The sequence below is a fragment of the Trichoderma breve genome, chromosome 3 (assembly GCF_028502605.1).
Source record: "Trichoderma breve strain T069 chromosome 3, whole genome shotgun sequence".
Lineage (NCBI taxonomy): Eukaryota > Fungi > Ascomycota > Sordariomycetes > Hypocreales > Hypocreaceae > Trichoderma > Trichoderma breve.
This window is the reverse complement of record NC_079234.1, coordinates 5,212,076-5,229,582: the sequence shown is the minus strand read 5'-3', so window position 1 is coordinate 5,229,582 and position 17,507 is coordinate 5,212,076. Positions and strand designations below refer to the sequence as shown.

At 50.6% G+C, this 17,507-nt stretch overlaps 4 protein-coding genes across 4 annotated transcripts; all 4 read left to right on the top strand.

The window, feature by feature from the left end:
• Positions 1–617: 617 nt before the first annotated feature.
• On the top strand, positions 618–3,007 carry T069G_05983 (actin domain-containing protein; the record flags this gene model as incomplete). Its single annotated transcript, XM_056173193.1, has 4 exons — positions 618–657; positions 751–829; positions 886–2,290; positions 2,333–3,007. The coding sequence occupies 4 exons, from the start codon at positions 618–620 to the stop codon at positions 3,005–3,007; spliced, it is 2,199 nt and encodes a 732-aa protein (XP_056030051.1).
• Positions 3,008–5,286: 2,279 nt separating this feature from the next.
• Positions 5,287–6,811, top strand: T069G_05982 (uncharacterized protein; the record flags this gene model as incomplete). Its single annotated transcript, XM_056173192.1, has 5 exons — positions 5,287–5,565; positions 5,634–5,710; positions 5,762–5,791; positions 5,865–6,341; positions 6,400–6,811. The coding sequence occupies 5 exons, from the start codon at positions 5,287–5,289 to the stop codon at positions 6,809–6,811; spliced, it is 1,275 nt and encodes a 424-aa protein (XP_056030050.1).
• Positions 6,812–7,388: 577 nt separating this feature from the next.
• On the top strand, positions 7,389–8,120 carry T069G_05981 (uncharacterized protein; the record flags this gene model as incomplete). The annotated part of the gene is made up of 1 exon (XM_056173191.1): positions 7,389–8,120. The coding sequence occupies one exon, from the start codon at positions 7,389–7,391 to the stop codon at positions 8,118–8,120; it is 732 nt and encodes a 243-aa protein (XP_056030049.1).
• A 5,093-nt stretch (positions 8,121–13,213) lies between these two features.
• On the top strand, positions 13,214–15,360 carry T069G_05980 (uncharacterized protein; the record flags this gene model as incomplete). Its single annotated transcript, XM_056173190.1, has 4 exons — positions 13,214–13,236; positions 13,341–14,685; positions 14,734–14,958; positions 15,028–15,360. The coding sequence occupies 4 exons, from the start codon at positions 13,214–13,216 to the stop codon at positions 15,358–15,360; spliced, it is 1,926 nt and encodes a 641-aa protein (XP_056030048.1).
• Between the last annotated feature and the right edge of the window lie 2,147 nt (positions 15,361–17,507).

The following is a 17,507-nucleotide window of genomic DNA, read 5'->3' as shown; positions in this document are numbered from 1 at the left end:
GTGAATAGTCCAGTTATCTAACATGACTCGGCCTGGTTGAAGAAGCATCTTGAAATTCATATTTGGCCCGAGCAATGCTTTGTTTGGTAGAGACAAGGGTTGAAGAATTATTTTCGAATTGATATAACCCGCCGTATGTAAACTCCCATGTACGTGTTTAATGTAATTGTCATGAGTATCTGCTTACACTAAGATATCTTGGTGCTGCAGTAGGCAGGCCAGCAGAGAAGCGAACCGATACAGCGGTAAAAAACATAGAAATGACGAAGAAATAATTGAACAATCCATCAATAGAGTATACGAGTTTACTTTACCACATGAACAAATTACTATATTGCAATCATTCCGCTTTCTACGGCACAAGCTGAACGCTCCAGTATCTGTGTAGGTACATCCCATCTGCGCAGGGATCGTTCGGATCAACTAAAATCCGCCAATTCCAGGAACAAGCTATCTTATCGCTCTGAGATCGCGGGAAGGTTAATCGCAATTGGCGTGTCTGCGCGTTCGGGAACAAGACAAGATGACGAGTGCACTATAACATTTCTCCTTGTCAACAACACTGCATTACGCCATCTGTCATCTGTTTTTGACGCCAAAGGAGCTACACCATCAAGATGGTCGGCAAGGTCTCCGAGAGGGTGCTCCTCAGAGAGGGTACGTGAACATGGCCAGTTTCGCATCACTGGCATCTCTGGTTCTGGGTCGACGGATGAGCCGATGGATGCTGACGCTGAAAAAACTGCACAGGGCTGGAGAGAACCGACAATGGCATGAAATTGACGTCGTGGCCTGATGTTACCCCCATCAACCAGAAGAATTACTACACGTGAGACTCACCTGCGACTCGAGTGGCTGGTGCTGGACGACTGACTCTCGGAGCAGAGATTATATGAAAAGGGATGACCAGGTCCTTGCGCTGCGACTCCAAAGCGATGCGACTCGCGACAGACTAGTACAGAGCGCCCGAGATCGCGATCGCGCTCTTTCAAAGCCTGCTAATGGCGAGCTACCCCTACCACTGCCAGATCTCGGCGAAGAGGATGGAGCGGCCACTCCCTCAGGTGGAATGGACCCATCGAGGGTAATTGTTATTCACCCCGGAAGCCAAAACCTACGCATTGGATTTGCGAGCGACGCCCTCCCCAAGACTATCCCGACTACGTTGGCAACCAAATTCCCCCAGACCGAGTCCGAGATGTACGAGGCCTTGCCCCGACGTCAGTTCGAGGCTAAGACCACGGATCAACAATATGGAGAAGAGTGGTCCAAGAAATATCAGAAAATGTGCAACGATCTAAAGGTTGAAATGCGTGCCAACAAGCGAAAAGTGCTTCCCAATTCCAAGGAGTTGGTACAGACCTTTAACCGTCGTACCGAAGCCGAGATCATCCAGAGACACAATGACGTTCTGGAAGTTGAATGGACAGATATAGAAAAGTTGGAGGACCCAGAGTCACTGGCATCTTGCTTCATCGGGAGCGAAGCGCTGCGAGTCCCCGACGATTCAAACCCAAAGTTCAAGCTGTGGTGGCCCATACAACAAGGATACTGGAATGAGGATGGATATACGAGCCAGGAGCACCTCTATGACGATTTCGAAACTCTTCTTGACAAGGCCCTACGTCAAGAGTTGGGCCTGAAGACAAATAGCGAGTGGCAACAGTACAGCTGTGTCTTTGTTATCCCCGATCTTTACGACAAAAAGTATGTGGAGCAGGTCTTGCGGTCCTGCATGACCTGGTTCGAGTTTAGCAGAGTATGCTTTATCCAGGAAAGCATGGCGGCCACCTTTGGAGCTGGGTACACCCAGGCCTGCGTCGTCGATGTCGGTGCCCAAAAGACTGCGGTGACGTGTGTCGAAGACGGGCTGTGTATAGACGACTCGAGAATCAACCTCAAGTACGGAGGATATGACATTACGGAAACGTTTATCAAGATGATGCTCTATGACAACTTTCCCTATCAGGAAATCAACTTGCGGAGAAGATATGATTTCCTGTTGGCCGAAGAACTCAAGGCGAAGCACTGTACTATGTCACAGGCAAACATTTCGGTGCAGCTTTTCAACTTCCACGTACGAGCACCTAACCAGCCTACGCGGAAATATGCGTTCAAGACGTACGACGAAGTGATTCTAGCGGCCATGGGAGTTTTTGAGCCATCAATCTTTGACAACAGCACCAAGCTCAGGGGCCGAAGAAAACTAGTCGAGCGTTCCTACAACGCCTATGATGTGGATATTCCCGACGACCCGTCCTCTGCAGCACAGCTTGCAATTCTGGCACTGGTAAAACCATCACTCATGTCAAATGCAAATGGCTTCTCCCAGTCACAGCCTGAAGTGTCAACGCCAAGCAAAGAGAAACCGTCCTTCAACTTCCTTTCCACCAAAGCCGAGACAGCAACGGGAACCCCCATGGCGTCACATGCTGGGTCGCCAGCGCCTGAGGGTGCCAACACTCCGGTTCCACCTCCCTATGTTTTTGGAGCCAACAAGGATGGTGTCAATGGTGACAGCCCTGCTCCAGGTAGCATCCGGGCGGCCGGCACACCAGTTCCGGGACAGTCACAATCCACTCAACCGCCTCCAGGAATGTTTGTGGACGCAGCTGCGCGGGGCTCCAAAGACCTGGCGACTGAAAGAGACGAGGTACTGCCTTTGGCGCCGCTGGACATTGCCATCCTCACAAGTATTCACAACGCCGCTAAGGGCGACGAAAAGAAAGTTCGCGACTTGCTGGGCAGTATCATGGTCATCGGCGGCGGCGCCAAGGTCCCACAGTTCACCGTGGTTCTGGAAGAGAGGCTGAAGGCGCTGAAGCCCGACCTCAGCGATAGGATCCTTGTCAGCAGAAGCGCGAGGGATATGGACGAACAGGTTGTAACTTGGAAGGGAGCAAGCGTCTTTGCCAAGCTGTCAACCAACGATTCGTGGATCACGCCGTTTGAGTTTGAAAGGCTGGGCGCCCGTACGCTCCACCACAAGGTGCTCTGGGCTTGGTAGATGAAGTTGGCTATGTTAATATATACCTCTGTGCGCGGCATGCCTGGACATGAAAGGAGAAGGCACACGGATTAAGAGGGAGCATTGGAGTTTTTTTCTTTCCCGGTATTGCTAAGGATATAGGAGGAATCGGTTGTTTTGTAATTAGGTTGTACCGCGATCATTGACAGATTTCTCTGTAGTAGAGCAAAAAAAGCACAGAAACTATTTAATCGAGCCTGAGACGCAGGATATGTGGTGTTGTTGTGGGCTGTATACTTTGTATGTAGGTCCTCTTTGTGTTATTCAAATGATGCTGCATCTTTTGGCAGTGGGAATTTAATAATTCGTCCCTCTGGCGAACCAGTTGACCTTTGAGTGTAAGTTTACGACAATCATCTTCAACTTGATACAATAGCTCCTGGTGTTGATGCCGTATATGGACATGTGCATTAGCGAGGACCAAAGCTACATGTAGGAGCATCTCGTAAACCACCTGAGGGACTTGTATACTCCCAGTCAACACGGCAACTTCATTGCTCCGAACCTCCGTGTGAACTTTGTTGGCATCATGCTGGAGAGGAGGTGATGAACTACCTACGCAAGAAAGTAGCAATGGACTCAAGTCCACGCGACATGTAGAACAAGGAAGCACAACACAATTGTTCATAAATACCCAGTTACCTCGTAAACACATCTTCTGATTAACACTACCTGGACAACATTAACGGAACCAAGTCCACGCGACATATAGAGCAAGGAAACATAACACAATGGTTCATAAATACTCAGTTACCTCGTAAACACATCTTCTGATCAACACTAGACAACATTAACGGAATCAAGAGCAAGGAAACACAACACAATGGTTCATAAATACTCAGTTACCTCGTAAACACATCTTCTGATCAACGCCGGATAGCATTGAGCCTAAAGTTAATATGGCATAATTAGGTCGATAGAATGAGGAGTTGAAGTTGGAACCTCGGGAATAAATGCACTGCAGCTGATAATCCATGCGAAAATAAGGCGAAGAGTTGGAGGTAGTGAGGGGCTTGTGACATTGAATTCTTCGTTGTGCCGCAAAAGTTCGGTGAGGCGGCTATGAGGGAGAGTGCGAGCCAATCAATGGCGACGGGCCGCAGGATGCAACTGAGACTGGGATTGAGGTTTTGTCTTGGGATTTATGCACTAAAGATTGGGCATGACCAACAACTGACTGATGTTTTCTTTGCTTTTTGTGAATCCCTCGGCAAGCTTGAATTTACATGAGCTCTCAAATACTGGTAGATGCTCTTCAACTTCAACACCAATATGCGTATCAAGTAGCAGATGCGCATTACTACACTTAATATAGCACATCTCTGGCCAATTTCCAACCCGCTTGATGCTCAAATCAGCTTCTGCCAGCAAAATGCGCTCCCTTGCATCGACCCCGTCCGCCTGCATATTTTAGGTCGGTTCGAACTAGCCCCAATTGCCGGAGCGGATTACCTGATTGTTTGTCTTGGGGATGCTGTACTCGTATGTCCACAAACCCCGCAAATTGCCTGATGTTTTTACGAGTACTGTCTGGGTGTGACTCTGCGCGGTAGAAACCGGCTCTTCCACCGGGGTGCTTGGACAGGCTGTGGAGGGGTAGCATTAAGTTATAGTGGGTGATGAGGAGGTGTTTGATTTGAGTACAATACAGGTTGTCAGTACTAATTTGTCTGTTTGATGGCGTTGAAAGGGACTTAAAAATCAAAGTCGTCCAGATGTAAGCCAGTTCAATGTCCAGTAGGCTGGTGCTAAGCGTTGATTGCAAGCCATCACACTAGCAGGACAAAAGTCCAACTCTAAATCAAGCCGCCAATCTATTACTGGTATTATGTCTCACACGAATGGCCCTTGTCCTTTTTGTCGTCACCGATTGTGTCAACATGGCCGGGGATACCAGTGGATCTTGATTGGCAGCGGTTGGCCAATGCAATTGTTCGCATTTTTGTTCCCATTTCACACACTCATTATCCCAATTTCCATCCCCGCCATTATCTTCGCTTCAAAGCGGGCAAACGACATCCTGTGGCTGCTGACGCCCCAGAAGCTTCCCCTTGCTTAACCAACTCAACTAGCTTCACCAAAAAGTGACGTGTGATTTTTTTCCTTTCTTTTTCATCCAGTGATAAAAGGTGCTATATATATCAAAAGGATTTCCCTTGAGGGGTCACCTTGATTTCAAAGCCTCATTGTTCATCTCTTTTACTCGCCTCTCACACTTGTATGTGACACTCAACCAGCCGCTCATCACAGCTCGCATCATGGCGTCTCTCTTCGCCAGCAGCGGCGATGGCCTCGCCAGTCGGCTGGGATTGAGCCCCTGGGTGCTGTACTCCGCCGCCGGCTTCACTTTCTACGCCATCGTCTGCTCCTCGCTTCGGTTCCAGAGACTCAAGACGATGCGCAAGCGCCTCAACTTTCCGGATCGAGAGTCCTTGTCCCGCATGACCAACGAGGACGCGCAGAAGATTGTTAGCTACATTAGCACTTACGAGTTTCCGCTTCTTTACGACTTTTCACTTAGATATGCGATTTTTAAGGTGGGTTCTCACGTCTTGGTTTAAGATGTTTTAATTACACTTCGCTAACATCGATGTAAATCTACTAGACCTACGCTGTAGACAACATTGGCAATCTTTTATACAAAGTCAGCGATCTTGCCAGGCCTACCAAGGCTTCCAAACGGTAATACTATATCTCAATATGGGAATGGACTATATTAACACTTGATGATAGATATGACGATACTCAGGTCTTGTTTGCCAGGTAAGTTTGTTCTGCTTCTCTCATATGCTACTATCCAAAGATCAAACTCTTATGCTAACACCACATCTGTTAGCTATGCAGAATTCCCTCCTGGATCCGAATACTTGGCCAAGAGCGTCGCCCGCACAAACTTTTTGCACGCTCCGTACAGACAATCCGGTAAAATCAGCAATGCGGACATGCTGTATGTCCTCTTCGAATCCATGTATCAGCCGGTCCGCTTTATGCGTCTCTACGAGTGGAGAGAGATGGCCGACATGGAGGTGGCTGCCGTTGCCACGTTCTGGAAGTACATTGGCGAGATGATGGAGATTGACTACGAAGCCGAGCTGGGCAAGAAAGAGTGGAAAGACGGCATCGAGTTCATGGAAGATGTGGAACGGTGGGCAATCGAGTATGAGAACCAGCATCTCGGCCCCTCGCCAGAAATTGGCAAACTCGGCACGGTCTTGGTCGACTTACTCTTGTCGGCGTATCCCAAGTTCTCGCGGGACCCTGGATACAAGATTCTCATGGTCCTCATGGGCGAGCGCATGCGAGACGCTTTCAGGTAAGTTTGTTCTCTCCCTTTCTCTTGCCCTGTTGCAATATTGTTAACATGCACTCAGCTTTCCCGAGCCTGGAGTACCAGAATCTGCTCTCACATATCCTCTTCTGCTCGCACGAAAGCTCTTCATCCGCTACCTATGCCTGCCTCGCATCTATCCCGCCAAATTCATCAGCCAGCCGGATCCAGTGACGGGCCGCATCAAGCACTATCATTATCTCAAGGATCCTTGGTACTCTCCGCCCACCTTCTGGTCCCGCTGGGGCCCTGAAGGCTTGATGCGACGGGCATTTGGCCTCAAGGTAGCTGGAGATGGCGGCGCAGCAATGTTGCCGGATGGATTCTTGTTTGAGGACGTTGGACCGCTAGACAAGATGGGCAAGGGAGTCGATGAAACTGCGCGCCTGACAAGATTGGCACAGACAAAGGTGTCTGCTTCAGCGTGTCCTTTTGCACTGCCCAGGAAGGGTTGAGGCTTGAGAGCGTGTAAGCTACATAGCGAGGCTGTACTCTGTAGAATCGAGGGAGAAGAAACACGGGGGCTGAATCTTGGACAGCTTTTCCATTCCACAATGAATCACTGCCGCCGCCACATCTTGTGATGCGCATTTGAATCTTTTTCATCCTGCCACCTTTCAATTGTCCAACCATCTGTTTTTACAGCTTCTTCTGCCTCTCAAGCTCAAAAGGGAAATGGGAGAGAATTGGCAACATTGAATTCACAAGCCATCGCTACTTCCCCACAGGAGCTTGAACGGTGGCGCATGGGACAAAAGTCACCTGATGAATGTCACTCGAATGACGTAGTCAGCCTCCCTTTGCATCTCCAGCCGCTCCAAGGCAACTGTCGCCTCTTTAAAACAACACCTATCATTTACCCTTTTGAACTTGAACTGAGCATCTAATTGCCACTATAAAACATACAAGTTCTTTGCGCATCACTCGTTACTCAAAAGCGACTTACAACAGTTACAATCACACAGCACCACGAACAGCACTTATATAACATCTCTCATTAGGTTGGTCGATTTCTTGCTTCATTGGCTCAACATGCCTCCCGTACCAGTGTACACTGCCAGCCCCATCAATGCCGCCTCCAAGGCATCGGGGATCACTCCAAAAACAGAAGCTGTAGAGGGAAGCGAGCCTCTAGTGCAGCCGTCGCCATCGAAAACATCGTCAGGGAGCCCAACATCATATCCTCCCGCACAACCAGGTGCCAGGCCTTCATTACCCGTTCAGACTGGAGCCCCGGAGCCATCCGATAGGTATAGACCAACACCAACTTCCACTCAGGCCGATACAAGTCCTCCGCCTCCTCAGCCCGGTGCTGTGCCTTCGCCTCCAGGGAAAAGCAACCTGCCACCTCCACCCAAGGCCGGAGAGTCCGTCCAGCAGCGGCCCCGATCGCAAACCTTACCTATGCCGCCTCAGATGCTTTACCCATCGCCGACAACGAACTATCAAACCCACCAGAGAGGCACATCAACCTCCGTTTCCACAGCGTATTCGCCTAATGTGCCGCAGCCATCATTCTTACAAAGCAGTGAAAGCACCGAGCCGGACTTTTCGCATCCTCCAGGCTACCAGCAGAATATTCATGCCGCGGATTTCTCGCGCGACCAGCGGGAGGCTCACAACGCCTCGTTTGCTCGAGATTCTTACCAAAACTACGAGGAAGAGGATAGTATCTGGAACACGGCGAAGAAGTGGGCGGCGGCGGCGGGAGACAGCCTTGCGGCAGCGGAACAGGAAGTCTGGAAGAGAATCAACAAGGACTAGGGTTTCAACCACAGACGACCAAACGATCCGCAGGATGTCATAGATGATGGCACCATGATTGTCTGAAGCAACGTGGCCAGAGAGATGCAGCGAGCTTAAGCGATGGAATTGCGGTGCGCACACGCAAAGGTGAATATTGACGTTTGCTGCTATACCGACCGATTGCCGGGTAGGTAATGAAATTAAATCAGACGTATTAGCGAAATTTACTACTAGATACAAATGCGACCTGTGTCTTTTTTTCCTAATTCCTGTAAGCGAGAAGCCTTTATCTATGGAGCCAAAGATTTCCCCATGTCTAGCTTGTGCATCATCATCCGTGCCAACGATGCCGGTGGCAAAAAACATGTTGGAGGAAAAAAAGAATAAAAGAGAGGCAAACATGTCGCGCGTCATGCAAGACAGTTCTGGTCAAGACCAAAGCGGCCACAAGAGGAGAGAGAAGATCTCGAATCAAGATTCTGACGCAATATACCCGTACAGATCCGTGACAGGGTTGTTTTACGAGATCGACACTAGGCAGTTTAGCACTTGCTGGTTGGCCTCAAAAGTTATATATAGCTCCTAGCTGGGATCTGAATCTGGCGCGGAATACGCCTGCTTGGGCTTGGGCTTCTTCATTTCGTCAGTTCCAAAACAGTAACAATGGGATTGTGTTGTCGGCGACGCCATGGGATGTTTCATGGTGAGCTGACTCGCCCGCTTCGTATTCTTGTTTGGAAATAGCAGGCAGGCAGGCCATGATAGTAATTCGCGGAGCTTCTCTTCCCCCAGAGGCATCCAGAGAGGGGAAAACGACGACGTAACGACGGGCAGTCAAAACTCGTTTCTGCGGTTTGGATGACCCTTTCACATCTTGAGCCAGCAAGTGGCATGATAATTGATGCTTCAGGCTTAGGGCGCTGGCGTGTAAAACGGATCTGAAACGCGTATAGAGAGTTAGTTCGGGGCCTCATCCCTGTCGGTACGAAGCCGCCCGCTTGTGTCGGCTGCGTGAGGCCTTGTACCTCCTAGTGTAGGGCTGCGGATTAAATAAGCCAATGAGGAGTGTCAAGTAATTAAACTGCGACAATCCCCTGGCGCTGCCACGAACGACTGGGCAAATCACAGCGCGAGCAGCGTCGCATCAGGGCAGCTTCAAACGCATCTCCACTGTGTTTCTTGTTCTTTCTCTCTGGTTTTCCCCGTTTTCCCAGGTCCCCCCATCTCGGGTCCGTCTCGAGGCGAAGACGGTCCGTCCGGCCACTCTTTTTTTCTTGGCTCTCAACTCGCTGACCTGAGGAATTGGGAGGGGTTGTCGTGTCGTGTCGTGTCGTCCGGGATTTCGGATCAAAAAGAGGGAACAGGACATCGAGGGAAATAAGGAACGAGCAAAAAGAACCATAGAGCGGATTCCGCAATTACAATCGTCGAGGCTAATGCGGCCCAGTGGGCGCTCAACAGAGCTCCGGTGCCACACCCGTGGATCGCCCTGGGGCTGCATGTCAATGTCAATGGACCACTGCCGAAGAGAGCGTGAGCGTCTCCGGTTCTTGTGAGAAGGTTAGAGGGTTACCGACCGTTTGTCTCCTCCTTAATCTATTGCGGGGGTCTCGACCTCCGTTGGTTTGCAGCCAAGCGTTTTACCTGCTTCCGTATATGGCTCTTGACACACGCTTGTCCAGGGCGGCGGGCTCGTGATCGGCTTCAAGGCCGACTCGGTCATCTCCTCTTGCAGCGGCGACACCGTTTCCCTGCAGGCGTGATCTCGCAGCTGGGCATCTCGCATACAGCTGTGTGCCGGTTTTTGTCTCACGGGCTGGTCGGAGAATAGCCGCCTGGTTGGGCCGCAACGACACGACACCACTTGCAGAGGAGGGGGAGGGACGGAGGGACTGACACCACCACCATAGAAACGTCATCATCACACTTTTGGTGGGATCCAGTCAGCGGGGGTGCTTGGGGGGATTTGTGAAGCACTGGGCTCGTGACCGTTGCTGCAATGGGCTTGGCTCAACTTTGTTGTTGTTTGGGCCTTGGGCTTGTGAGCTGACGATTTGTCTTGCCATGATCTGATAGAAGCAGACGAGCAACGTTTCCATTTCCTTGCTTTCGGATTCCGGGCCTGCCTTGTGAGTCCTGGCATCCCCGCACTAGGATGGATAGATAGATAGATGAGATAGGATTTCGTTTGCTACCCCTCCTCTCTCCGTTCCCGTACCCAAGGATCCATGGATTGGGCGGCCTTCCCGACTGCCTGTGTGGATCGTGGCTGTCTTGCTGGAGATTACCGTGTTATAGCATCTGGCAGCTGGTCGTCTCTATTTCTTCTTTGGTGCGGGTCTCCGTGGCCTGAAGCTTCTCCCGTTCTTCTAGCTTCGTTTTAGCCGGTTTGGCAGTCCCCCCAAGTGCTTGTAGATTGCCCAAGAAGCAACTATCTTTAGAACCCCGGGCTGTAGATATAGCCGTTGGCGTCAAACCCCATGGACTGGCGTACGAGTACTTGGCCGTATTTGATGTTTACTGTCATGCCTTGCGGCGGCTAGATTCTAGGCTGATGCGAGTGAGCTATCAGATCGGATTTGCATCGCAGATTTGGGAGAAAAAAAGGGAAAATCTGGAGACGGCAATGCAATGCGGGTTTCGATGCACTTTGAGCTTGACTTGACTCGAGGCAACGGAACCAAGACCATGATGAGTACAATACCGTGCTCTGTATACCAGACAGCCAGCACCAAACGGTAATACCGTACGAGTACTGTAGCAGTGTTGGATATATGACCATGGATGTGGAAATGGAAATGGGTATGGATGGGTATGGATGGGTATGGACCAGATATGGAGACGGATCAATATGGATAAGGATGGATGTGGACATGGGGCTGTTGGGACTGGGACAGGGCTCGAGCTGATGTTGCCTGGATGTCACGTTATGTGACGCATGCGACATGCGTATACGTACTGCTACGTGTTGCTGTGGGAAGGAACAAGGAAGGATGTCTTTCCATGTCCCTACTTGGCTCAGCTGCTGGTGCTCGTGACGCTGGACTGCAACTTATTTTCCGAACGTTCAAGGTTCCCAATTTCTTTTTTTAGTCAACGAACCCACCCAAGCCGTGACACACCTCTAGCCCTGAATTGTTCCATGGCCATGGCTGGCGGCTGTTTTTCCCAGACAAGATCAGGTTATGCCTGGGAGATTTGAATCGCCCTTTCGGTCTCAACTCGGCTGCCCTGACTAGCCGGTATTGCGACCACTAATATTTTACCGGCCCTGTGGACCGTGCCCGGACAGGGATTTGGGGCTCCATGTCCCCAATATCGAACCAAGAAAAAAGAAAGAAAACGAAGATAAATTGCATCGCTTAGATGTCTGCTTAGTTAAAGTGGCGTCATTTTCACACCGGCCCTGGTCACAGCCTGTGGAAAAGGCGTTTCTGATCTGAGCATGGATATGGCGAGAAGCTGCAGCTGGCGGTGATTGCGGAGGGGGGGAAGAGGCACCTCGTCTCGCCTCACCTCGCGGACTTACCTGACAGGACAGGCCAGGCTAACTTAGTGACGGCGGCTGTCGTCAATGAGATGGACTGAAGCCGGTGATGGGCTGCCATCTCTCTTCTCGGACTAGACTACGGAGCAGACTAACTACCTAGTCGCTGGGGGTCCATTGGATTGACGGCTTTATACTCACTCGTGCAGTCCCGGACTACTGTTCCCAATGCTCAACTTTCAGCCTTCTTCGCTCTCTGCCGGCGTATGTAGACGCGCTCTTAGTCGTCTGACGTGTCCAGCAGCGGATTTATTCGATTCTACCTAACGAGAAGGGGCCGTTTATTACCTTGATTGGTTTCACTCGCTCTCTCGAATCGTTTCAGCGGCTTTCTTTTGGCTTAACTTGAGGCCAGAGGCGCGTTGCGGCCGATCTCAGCAGTGGCTTGCTGATTGGTCCAGCAGCTCCTTGAAACCCCCAGCCTGGCTACCCCTGTCTCCCAATCCTCTTTCTGCCCACTTTCCTGTCTGTGCCTGTGCGGGTACGCCAATGCAGAGAGCCGACGGCCGTTCGCGCATGTAATGTATGTCCATGTAGGTACAGGCAGGCCCAAGGTACAGACAGGCTGGGCTGGGCTGGGCTGGGATCAATGGCTGTAAGCCCGGCTCCTCTGCACCCCATACTGGGCTCCTGGGATCGCGAGAGGCGCTGCCGGGGGGCGTCTGCAACGGGACCGGCATTCAGCGTTCTAAAGCCTGGGCCCCGTCAGTTTGGCTCAAACTACATACGGAGCACGGAGTAGGGCCACAAGAGCATGGTGGTATTTTTGTTTTCGCTGGGGGTGGATGCCAGTCCGGCTCTGCTCAGGGTGCCTGCGGACGACTTATGACTTATACATCGTCCCCTGCCCGAGGGACCTTCGCTCTCTCCGGAATCAATCATCCAATTCGATCTGCTGTAATCGCATCGAATTGCCCCGTCACTCTTAATCTCCCCCCTCCTCCTGTGACTGAATTGAGAGGCCGGTTCTCTTCCCGTTCATTTATCACTTTCCTGCGGGCCGCTTCACGATCTTTTTACGATTCCCTCATCTCATCTGCATTAATCTTACATGCCAACTTTCTCATATACTACCCTCACTAGCACTTGGCCAGCCTCTTGCTGTCCGTCACTCCTTGTCCCTCCCCCCCTTTCCCTCTTTTCCTCTTCGACAAACCACCCCTCTTCTCTCCTTGGACGTGGACCTTCGAGTATACCCCCCCTCCCCTCTCTCAAAAGCTAGACGATCCTTTTTTTCTTTCCATCCGGCCGCTCTGGACACTCCTTTCTCTCTTCTGGCCGCTGGAAAGACACCTTCCGATATCAACTATACTTTGACGCCATCACGGATTAGTGTAAGTGGCAAAGACTCTATAAGAAAGGGAACCCTGGTTGTGCCATTGACAACACAGTCTCCTTAACCCCGGTTCCCCTTTGCCTAAACGGTGTTGCATGACCGTCTCCAACGGCGCCCGCTGATCAGCGAATAGGACCTGGCCATCAGTCTCGACCGTTTAAGATTATTAAGAGCAAAAAAAATCCCTTCGAGTGCCGAGAGTCCATCGACTTTTATCTATAATTAGCTATGGAGCCTAGTCACAATGGATTGTATGTTGTCTCTCCTTCACATATTATCCTCGTCTATCGATACTTACTTGTGTCCCCCCCTGTACAAGTCGACAACACTTTCAAAAGTACTTCTCTCATTCAAGAGGTGCAAACAGTAAGGGCGCTTCCGATGCTGCTCTTCAAGAGCCGCAAATCAATACACTAAGCATCAGCGACATTCCCCAAGGCGAGCAGATGCAGCCGGCAGGGATGTCTTGGATGCCGCCGGCGACCCAGCCGCAACAAGTGCCGACAACTGTTCAAGAGAGCCTTAGCTACTACATCAAGGATGGAAGCCAGCCCGTAAACGCCTGGGAACAACACCCAACCTCGTCGTCGATTCAGCAACGATCTACCGATGCCGTGGCCGCGCCGGTCACAATGGCCCAGGGCATCTACCCTCTCAACGCCATGATGAGTGCCGAAGTCTCTCGAGATGCTAACGGCTTTGCCCTGTCCGATGCATCGAATCGGTGGGCTCAGAAGCCACTCGCAGACAACTACGAACATCCCGTCCTGGACTCGGAAACGCCCATCGGCCAGGCTTACACCACTGACGATGCCGTGCCCATTCTTGATCTCAGGTACACGACCCCGTCGCATGACAACTCGAACTTGGACGGCAGCGTGGCCAGCCACCGCATGTCCGGCTCGTCCTTTGCCATGTCGACAACTGGGGCCCTGTCCGACATGCCTTCGTACGAAGACTTCTCTGCCGCTCTCTCCGAGGTTCGATCAATCAACTCTGACTATCCCCCTCCTTCAAACAGAACGTCCCTCATGTCGTCCACGCAACTGTCTCCCGTGGCCTCTCCTCGCCTGACCCCCCAGACTCGCCCTGAGCAGGTCAGGACCCAGAGCCGCGGCCGCGCCTCGCCGTCTCCCCGGCCTAGCATGCGGACTGCCCCCTACGACATCACTCGAGGAGGGAACAAGCAGCGCTGGTCCACTGGCTCCTACAGCGTGGCCCAGCGAAGACCCTCCCCTGCGCTCTATCATTCTCCTCCTAGCGTTCCTCAGAGATACTCGTACCAGTCCCTGCCTACGCCCGCCGCCTCGGCCATGTTCCCGAACGCGCAGCCAATCAATGGCAGACCGCCTTTTATGATGACTGGCCCCTCGACTTTCAACCGGAACAGCATGGTCCTCGCCTCTCAGTTGCCGACCCAGGTGCCTTCGTACTTTTACAACCACAACGAGACGCACGGCGTTGTGGCTACACCACCGACTCTGCCTTCGCACGGCCTCCTACGAGTTCTCCAAAGCAACGGCGAGCCGCACCCCTTGACCGGCCTCTACGCAGATCTCTCGGACCCCCCGGACTTGTTTGGCTGCCTTCAAGAAGAGCAGGCCCCCCCGCCACCGGAGGACATGAACCCTTCGGATCCCGAGATGGTACCCTATGAGCAGGAGCTGCGATTTGAAAACGACTTGTACACCCCGCGCTGGGTTAGGGGACACGGCAACAAGAGGGAAGGATGGTGTGGCATTTGCAAGCCTGGGCGATGGTTGGTGTTGAAGAACTCTGCTTTCTGGTACGATAAGTCTTTCTCGCACGGCATCAGCGCGGCAACCGGCACTCCTTTCCAGGAGCCTCTGGACTCGAGACGCATGAATGGCAACCCGGACATTTGGGAGGGGCTTTGTGGAAGCTGCAACGACTGGATCCCACTTGTCAGCAGCAAAAAGAAGGGGACGACTTGGTTCAGGCACGCATACAAGGTAAATATGGTGGACTTTAGCTTTAAAAACTCCTTGGGTATCAGTAACTAACGAAAAATAATCTTGTAGTGTCACACGCACCCCAAAGCCAAAGACGCCCACAAACGCCGTCGAGACAACAGCCAAAGCCAAGTTGGTGGCCATATGCCTCCCATGCCCGATGGGCCAAGACCAGAATCGCACCGATCAATGGCGTCTCAGATGTCCTCTCCTCCGGTTTCTGGAATCGACGCACCAAGCCTAGCCATGACGGCCTCGATGCCCATGCCCGGCCAGCCCATGGACTCACGCTCGTACATGCCGATTCAGCAGACTCAAGCGCCCGCTGGTGCTATGCCGCAGAGATCTAGCTCCGTTCGATCGCAGACGAATCCCATGGAGTCGTATACCGGCATGATCTAATCAGTCATGCCTTGAATTTCCTTAATAACTACACATACACACTCACTCACTCTTCTTGTTTTTTCTCCTTACACGTCGTCTTTACATTCTCCCTCGTCACTTTTATCTTTTCTTTTTTTCTCTTTTTCATTTTGACTCAGTCAGACTGCAACTCAACGATTTCCTTAATTTTGTTTCGATAACTCATGCGTCACGTTCTGGAAAGTCTTAATGCCCATAGAGACGCATGAAACCTAGATTACGCGGCAACGGAAAGCTCGTCGCGATACCCTTATTTGTTTCCTTGCTTTTTTCTTTTTTTTCTTTTTCTTTTTGATTATGCCACTCTTTACACTCGTCTCCTAACCAAATTGTTCACTTTCCTCTCTTCTTTTACTACTTCTTGATCAACCTTGTTTGTCTACCTTTCTTGGCTTCTTTTATTATTCCTACTAGAAAAACTTTCCCTTCCCAGTCTCTCCCTTGGAACACACCAACCGTTTTTATTCTCAGGCAAACAAACGACTTTTTTTTATCAAAACCTTGCACAAAACAAAGACGACGATCACGGGATACCAATCATTGATACCTTTTTTTACGCTTTCTCACGCTTTATATAAATAGACATAGAATGGACACATCGAGTATAGGGTTATATTGGGGATTAATCATTGGATATGATCTCACGAGAAGGGAAACGGGAGGAACCAGACTGGGATATTTCAGCGCTGCGGGTCAGCAGAGAAGCAAGGGGGGGGATATACCACGGGATATATAGAGGCTCTTTTTTGTTTTTCGTTTCTTCTTCTTCTTATAAATAATGGAGGAAACCAATTTTGTTATATAGTTTGGGGTATTTTTTCTTTTTCTTCTTCTTTAGCTCCTATTATATCAGTTATTTTTTTTTCCCTTGTCAAATAACCGCCTGTAAAAAAGCACCGATACGAGGGCGTGTATTGACTCCATAAAGTTCCACACACACCTCAATGCGGGTAACTGGAACCGGGCCACCCCCCCGGTCTCAATCCCAATCCTCCCCCTCCAAAAAGGCAAATCTAATATTATGCTGATTATGCGCGCTGGGGAGGGGCGGCTGAAGAAACAGATTAGCAGTTTTGGAAACGATGGGAAGGGCAGCAATGTTTGCTGTTGGTGGGCTCATCTCGGAGCTGGATGGGTTCCTTTTGAGGGGCTTGCATGTATAAGTGTGTTTTGTATTTGATCCTGTCTATAACGACAACGTGCCATGTGATCGAAAATACACACAGGTGGTATCATAAAGCAGCGTTGTATGTATGGTCGAATATGACGCATGAACGGACGGAGAAGCGAAGAGATTTATTGATTCGCTTTTACTTTTTTTTGACATGGGAAACCTGGTTAGAAAAATGAGGTGCACAGCCCACCTCGGCAAGATGCCGCGCAGCTGAGAGCCATGGGGGGGTTTATACTGTAACGTACCTACGGATTTTTAAATGTCCAGTATTTTGGGTTGTTTATGCATCGCATGGGGATAAAGGACGTACGTCGGCAAAATACCTACTTAGGATTCAACACCCTTTCTTTGTATTTGTTGGTACAAAGTGTGTAAGCAGATGTTGAGTTGAATGTTTGAGAGGGATGTTCAGCTGTCGGTTGGCAGGGAAGCCATGCTTTTTTTGGGATTGGAGGTGGAGGTTCGGTGGGAGTTGAGGTATAATGCGCATGCATGTATGTATGTACTTTGTATGGAGGACATGCGGCTCATACCGAAATCATGAACTTGATGCTTACCTACATGTAGGTACATAGAAGCAAGAAAGGAGGAAAGCAGGAAGATACCCTGAACCATGAAATACAAGAGAATAAACTGCTTACAACTGTCTCACGGCGAGACCAATTACACCCGCTAGCGCTGAATGGCAAATGCAGGTACGAGTACGCCGAACAAAAACTGATGAGACAATTATTCCCCCTTCTTCACCGCGCGGGTCTCAGCTAATCAACGGGTAAGCAAGCCGTTCGAACGATGCTTCCCCTTTGAATCGATGAGCCGGCGACGATTTGATCAGCTTTTATTTTAGCTTCGATGTTTTTGCTGCACGGCATCCAATAGTTATTTTTTTCTGCTCCTCTTTGCGCGGATATGGCCGGAGATGGGTGGTGGGCTTAGATAGATCCGCAAATTC